Here is a 7399-nt window from a genome sequence, read left to right as displayed (position 1 = left end):
AATCTACGAGATTGCATGCAGTCCTTCTTCATTTATACTGGCAATAAGTTTTTGGCAAAAATTTCATTTTTGGTACAGAAAGATCATCTGAGTAAAAAAGCAATTAAGTAGGTTAAATATATTATAATTTATATCCACAGTGTAAGTAAATGAAAACATTGTAATGTTAAACAGCTAATAAAGAAACCATATTTGTTAATAAATAAACTAAAGAATGCCATGCAGCTATTAAAACTTACAATTTTATTCAAAATATCACTAAAGCATTACAGTCAGTTGCCTAACTATATATAGCGCAGCAAAACACAAAGTGTCATGTAGCCTCTGTTCTTACAGTCTGTGAGGTGTGTGCACAGGATGAAGCTACCATTTTATTAAAAAAAAGTTAAGACATTATCATTAGGAGCGCAATTAGTATAGTTATGCCACTGAACAAATTGTTAGGTGACAACCAAAACTCACTAATTACAAAAAAATTATAAAATAAAAATCAACCTTGTTTGATACTACTATGGTTTACTACGGCCCTGAACTTATGGTAGTAATTAATTAGTGAGTTTTGGTTGTCACTAACCTTTTCAACGCCAAATGGCACATCCATTTGCCGTGCCACTGATGCCACGGGGGTAAAATTTAGTTTTGTGAATAAATAATGCCAACCAAAAAGTGGGGTGTTTTTCAGTAGATTTTCATCAAAAAACGATCGACGTCAGATGCCGTCTTTGGCGTCGTTGTCACGATTTTGCATTGACATCGTATGCCATCTGTGGCGTTCAAAAGGTTAACAAGATATGGTGTAACATGCAGGGATACAATTCTTAAGAATACATTTTTTACATTATACAACTTAGGAAAAAATATACCATTTAAGTGCTTAAAATACTTATAACTATTTATTGAGGGTTTCTATCATGAAGCTCTCACTGCATGAATTGGAGTAGTTTTGATGAAAGCATCAAGTTTACTTTTAAATAGTTCACTAGTTATTGGTTCACCAATACCACACAGGGGATTCCTAATAGCATATTGAACATAAATTTCTCCATAAATCTTTTTCAACAATTCCCGCACCCCTTGAGCTTGGTTGTCAGTATTCATGACAAATTTAAGTCCTGATGGTGTTTCTAAACAATGTAGTGTGTATTTTGAAGTCTTGTAGTGCAGGAATCCGTCTTTTGGATCCAATGGGGAAATCTTGGATACAAAGGACTTGATTGAGAACAGCATCCCATACATCAGCTTGCCTTCCTGAAATATGAGAAGTATTATAATGTAAACGTCAAAATATTTGTCACTCGAGTTCAAAAGGCGTCATCAGAACCAACACTAAGATTGAATACAAATTTATAATAATGTTATAATATATGTTTTCTATTTAGACTCACTTCCTCTCTCGACATTCCAGATTGTTTAGACCTGTTCCATTCGCCGTAGTATAGCAAAGTTCCATAGCGATCGAAAATATATAAGTTGTGAATCGTCATTATTGCCGAATGACAATAATATCCAGCAAGATAAATTTAGATTTAGTCGAATTTTAATTTAAAAGTCGATTGCACAAAAATACAACTTCGGGTTCATTCATATGTCAAAACAGAATCACAAATGTCAAAATGTCTGGATTAGTCTGGAATCGTTCGAATACCACGTGAATACTCATTTTCAACGTGTTCCAGGCACGGATTTAGAGTTAATAAACTGGATCGAGTACATTGACCAAAAAGTGTGTCCACATGAGAAGTCAAACTAGAGCCCTGCATCTCGTTCTAATTAGGGTGACCATAAGACATCTGTATGTGGGATATTAGTATAACATGAAATATATCAGTAGGGTGTGACATTTTCTAAATAAAGTGAAATTTTAAGTAGTCGGGTTTTTTCTTTCATTTGTAGTCGGCCTCTTTAGCACTCACTCATGGTATGTTCATAAAGGTAGGCTTCCCTTTTGTCCACTTCAGCTTTTTTTAAGTGTAAGCGTCATTGAAGATCTGTTTAGCAAATATGACGTTTTTTTTAAAGTTGGTGCCTTTTTTCTATTGACGGAAATGTGTCCTACCTATAAAGAATCGATTGCATATATATAAACAGTTTGACACACCTTTTCCGTAACAAAATATTATGTATAAATGAGAGTCTGTAATGTTTAAGGAGTTAAGCATTTTGGTTTTTAATTTTGGCAATTGAAGGGATGTTTACAAAAACAACATAACTGACTACACTGGTTGACACCTGAAACGATTAACATGTTCTTAAAAAAAATGACAACCGCTCTAATCAGTTATGTTGTTTTTGTAAACATCCCTTCAATTAGGTATTCTATAACAAATCTTAAATTAAACATGCCGAAATAAAGACATACCTATTAAGTTAAACTTACTTTTACATTACCTACGTTAATAATAAGAATTCTGTGAGACCGATTCACAACGTGCCGACATCATAGTCACCCTAATGAGTTTGACAATGTTGTCTTGTATTTTTATAGTAAAATGTAATAATTGTGGCTTTCTTGTGAAACAATATTCCACAATTAGCAATTATTTCACTCCAACAACCTTTAACATAACATTTCTTCACAATTTTTAAGAAATTTCGCATTCACGTGTTTTGAAGAAATGTCATCAAGTTGGGGATACCAATTAATATTTAAAGTTACTACAAATCCTACCATACTAAAATTTAGGTTTTTTTTTGCTGTGTATGCGCTTGGTTTAATCAGTTAATAATATTGGCATCATAATTATTTACAAATTACTTAAAATATATCAGAACTGTAATCTGAATATAACACTAAAATTGTATAAGAAGGTAATTAAATTCAGTAGTTTAATGATATAATTTCTACCACAATGGTATCTTTTTAACATTGGCAACATGTGCGAGTGAGACACAGGGCTCGGGTTTTTCTATCTCAAGTGGACCGTTTTCTCTAGTCTGGTACGAACAACTTTCTGTCTCAGTGATAAGGTTCAAATTAGTATGGCAAAAAAAGTGACAACTCGCTCCAGTTTAAAAAATATAAAGTCCGTCAACCAAATCTTGTCAGTAGTAAAAGGCGGCAAATTTGAAAAATCGCGGGTTAGCAACACTGTGTTCGAATAATTCCAAAATGCGTGTCATCTGTGTTTTATCTGTGGAATGTGGATCGTGAATGACAGCCGTCACCTTATTTGTTTTCATTTGGTTTTCATTCTGAATCGTTTCTGTTTCAAGAGATATTTCTGCTGTCACCATTAAATACCAATACATTAAATAAGAATAAGCAAAGCTAAGGGGCCTACAATGTACAATCATGCTCGTTGATGGTAAACATTACTAAAAATTGAGATTATGACAAGTACATACTGGAAGAACTCTTTCGAACTTTTAAGATTATGTTCAGTTTTTTTGTTTTAGGGTTAAAAGGCATAAATAAAATTAAAACGTATGCCTAAATCTATCCAACAAGACCATATATTGTGTCCTGGAAACCGTCCATAGGCCCACATGTCTAATATTTTCAGCAATCAGTTGTGACTATTTACAAAGATGCAATAGAATACTACAGAGTATTATGCTTGGTTGAAGTGACCCGGTAACATTGGTAACTTCATTATATTTTTTCAATTAATGACCTGAATTATAGTGTAGCTAAAGTGACCCTTATCTTATTTACCTTTAAATTAAATAAACACCCAAATATCAGTTGTTTTATTTTTAATATGTAATCCTATTGTACAATATATACCAATCAAAAAAATTACACAGGTATGTCATATTCATCCAGAAGAGTACACTAATTTACATTAACAAGTGGCATATTATATTGTAAATAACAAATATATGCACTATCTAATTATCTGCATTTCGATATGATTTTATTTTAGTAAACTTAGAAGACTTAGATAGGGAACAAAGAGAATATAAGCACTACGATAAGGAGTTGTTTTTGATATCTTCAAATTTGTTCATCATTTTGATTAACATTGTTTTAACATCGCTTTTAAATTGTCCGTCCATGTTTCAAATATTTTCAATAAACCGCGAGTGACAATTTGAATTGACGTAAGCAGGGCGCGCTCAGCGGAAAAAAAATCTTTTGGTTCGATGTACATTGCTGCTTTTCTTAGCGCAATACTGCTCTTTGAGTGTTGCCCTACTTTAGTTTGCTTTACATTGCTACTGACAAGATTTGGTTGACGGACTATAACTTCATGGTTCCAGGTTGTGCTCAAAATATTCAAGTCCAAAATGCTTAAAAATGGACTTTTCTCAACATATCGCAATATTATTCGATAAATATAGACAAGATATCTGTTTCTCGCTCTCGCGCACTAAGGTCGCGGTGATGATTATTGAGGCGTTTGATCGATCGCCATCATCGAAAATCGTTATCTGCCTCTCTATCGCTCTTGAGTATTTAAGCGTAAAAACCATAACACACCGTTCAAGGTCACGATGCGCCGCACACATAAGTGAGAGCGAGAAAGAGATATCTTTATCTCACTTATGGATGCGGCGCACGACGACCTTGCTGCGGTGCGGTAGTGTGTTATGGCTTTAAAAAAGTAGTCGGCAAAGCAATTATCGATAAGGTCTGTAGAGCCCATTCATACAACATGCGATGAAAATGGCCTCAATGTTGCCTCAATGGCATCATACAAAATGTCATGCATGACAGACAGGCCTTTTCCGACTTCCGACCACTGCTACAGAGGAGTTTTCAATTTAATAAAATATTAATGCGGAGATTACAAAAGTAATTACTTTGCTATAACGCTCAACTAAAGAACAAACCTTAGCTCAAATTAAAAATCCTATATAAAAGTAAGTTGAAGTGTCATAGTGATCGTGCTACGAATTTATTGTCGTGTAGGTTATCTTACCTAATATTACGTTACAGATAGAAAAGTGATACATAATGGATGAATATTCACGAGAACCCTGCCCGTGGCGTATTTTGGACGACTCCGGTGGCGCTTTCATCATGGGTGCCATTGGTGGAGGAATATTTCACTCAATAAAAGGATTTAGAAATGCACCAGTTGGATTCAGCCGAAAGATGGTAAGACACTCATTGGAATTTGACCTCCAATTAAAGCGAACTTTAATTAATTGGATTTTGTAGATAAACAGTCAGCCACACCACACTCGACATTATTCACACTTACATTCTGTTAGAAAATACTTTCTTGCAAATAAGAGTTGAAATGGCGAAACGCAATGTCTGTTGTTCTAAGTTTTATTTGGATAGACTTCGACAAATTCATTAACAATTTCTGAAAATAAATATACATTTTTCTCAATAGTAAAAATAAAACTAATTGACTTGTTCCTTGTCTACAGCTTGGCAGCTTAGCAGCAATCAAGGAGCGGTCCCCAATAGTAGCTGGCAACTTTGCAGTATGGGGTGGCATGTTTTCCACAATAGACTGCTCTCTTGTATACATGCGGCAGAAGGAGGACCCCTGGAACTCTATCATGAGTGGCGCTTTGACCGGTGGAATACTGGCTGCAAGAAATGGTTAGTCATTTTATTATTATCTCTCAATAGGGCAGTTAAGTTGAGCCCAAAACAACTAGGTTGCATTGTTTTATCAGAGTTTCTACGGCCACCTGTGTCCATCATCAGATAAGCTTGATGGTTACCATATACTGCATTGTCACCTAACAGACCACAACTTGCAGATGTGGTGCATAATCCTATACTGTTGTATTTTCTCAGAAATGTTCATATTGTCAAACTTTTTGTACTGAGACTGACTGAAATAGCACATACAAACATTGCAAGTTAAATTAATGTTTGTAGTAAATGAAAATGATTCTACTTACAGGATTTATCAATATTGTAAATGATGTAATTTGGTGAACTTCCAGGTGTACCAGCGATGGCGGGCAGTGCACTAGTAGGTGGGATCCTGCTTGCCCTCATAGAGGGCATTGGCATCATGTTCACACGCCTCTCAGCGGAGCAGTTCAAGCCTCAACAACCAATATTTGAAGACCCCTCAGTTCTGGGCCAGAGTCAGGGACAAGGGCAGTCCTTCCAATAAACCTAGACTTTTGACATTTCTTATTGGTTAGTTCACAACCTTATGAGGCGAGGTTTAGCCCTTGTGTACAGCAGTGAATGTACCTAAAGCCCCGTCTCCATATCGCGCGGTAAACCATCGAACATTGGCTCGAACAATGGATACCGGGCGCATCGAGTTGGCTCGCGCGGCAGCCCGGTATCCATTGCGCGCGGCTGCCGCGCGAGCCAATGTTCGATGGTTTGCCGCGCGATATGGAGACGGGGCTTAAAATTTAACTGTACAGTTTCAATACAAGTTGAATGGTATCTATTACAAAAATAAATCACTGATTCAATCATCTCTTGACAATTTCATTCTTTCATAGAAAAAAAATCATTAGTTTTTTTTTAAATTTGTATACAATTGTTGTATGTACAACTGCTTTAACTGTACAGTTAATTTTGTTTTGCTAATAAATAGCAAAGACAATCTCTTACTTTAACACATTCACTGCCCCCGACACACATCTGCGTCCACCGTCATACAAGTTTGTTCCTAGGCCACGCCCCCTAGCAGTGAATGCATTAAAACAAAAATAGAGATTTTAATTTATAATGTGGACAGGAAGCATCTGTGATATTTGCAGTCCAGTACTGATTGCTACTATGTGTGCACCGCAGTGAGAAACTGGTGTTAATGGTAAAGTTGACCTTTTCACTGTTTGTTCTGTAAAGATTCAACTCATAGAAGTAATGAACACTTTCGGTGCCAAGCACCTCATTTCTAATACAAAATGAACACATCTAGCATATTCTTGACAGTCAATCTGTTGAGTAAATCTTATAAAGCCTTGTCTATTTATGTCTAGTCTAGGCAGCTGCATGCATGAGGGAAAGGCTATATTTTTAGTAGTTTGACAAATCTATCAGGGCATTTGATTCCAAACAATAGAAGTTTTTTTTTGTGTAGTTTATGTTGGAAATAGCAGTGGAACCTCATATTTTACCAGTAACATTTCTGTTTTTCATTTTTGATTAGTTTTTAAAGTATTTCATAGTATGATGTCATTGTCACTTTCAATATTTTATTTGTTTCCCATATATTTGATTGTGACCTCATTTTAGATGTCCTGCCATTATGTGAATTGAAGAATCTTTCCCCAGTATCATGAAGATATATTTGTTCCTTTCTTCAGGCTGATACTTGCCATTCTCTTCCACATAGGTAAATTGAATATGGACAATATGCTATGAAATATTTACCTATTCACTGTAATTTTGTTTGATTATTAATATGATCTAAAAATAAAATAAATTGGTTTATAAAAATATGTGCTTTATTACTTTACACCTAAAAATTAAGAATATTATTATTAGTAACAGGTATACTAAGCAGAAAGGCATTAT

At 35.0% G+C, this 7399-nt stretch overlaps 2 protein-coding genes across 2 annotated transcripts; one reads left to right on the top strand and one right to left on the bottom strand.

Annotated features, from left to right (window-relative positions):
• Positions 1–879: 879 nt before the first annotated feature.
• On the bottom strand, positions 880–1515 carry LOC134662177 (trafficking protein particle complex subunit 1). The gene is made up of 2 exons (XM_063518446.1): positions 1386–1515; positions 880–1248 (listed from the first exon to the last, which is right to left on the bottom strand). Exons 1-2 carry the CDS (start codon positions 1482–1484, stop codon positions 910–912), a joined length of 438 nt encoding a protein of 145 aa, XP_063374516.1. The 5' UTR covers positions 1485–1515; the 3' UTR covers positions 880–909.
• Positions 1516–4716: 3201 nt separating this feature from the next.
• LOC134662176 (mitochondrial import inner membrane translocase subunit Tim17-B-like) lies at positions 4717–6114 on the top strand. Its single transcript, XM_063518445.1, has 4 exons — positions 4717–4806; positions 4883–5044; positions 5326–5503; positions 5857–6114. The coding sequence occupies exons 2-4, from the start codon at positions 4901–4903 to the stop codon at positions 6030–6032; spliced, it is 498 nt and encodes a 165-aa protein (XP_063374515.1). The 5' UTR covers positions 4717–4806; positions 4883–4900; the 3' UTR covers positions 6033–6114.
• Positions 6115–7399: the final 1285 nt, after the last annotated feature.

This window comes from Cydia amplana, chromosome 2 (assembly GCF_948474715.1).
Source record: "Cydia amplana chromosome 2, ilCydAmpl1.1, whole genome shotgun sequence".
Lineage (NCBI taxonomy): Eukaryota > Metazoa > Arthropoda > Insecta > Lepidoptera > Tortricidae > Cydia > Cydia amplana.
The sequence above is the reverse complement of the archived record's forward strand: the minus strand, read 5'-3'. Positions and strand labels throughout refer to the sequence as shown.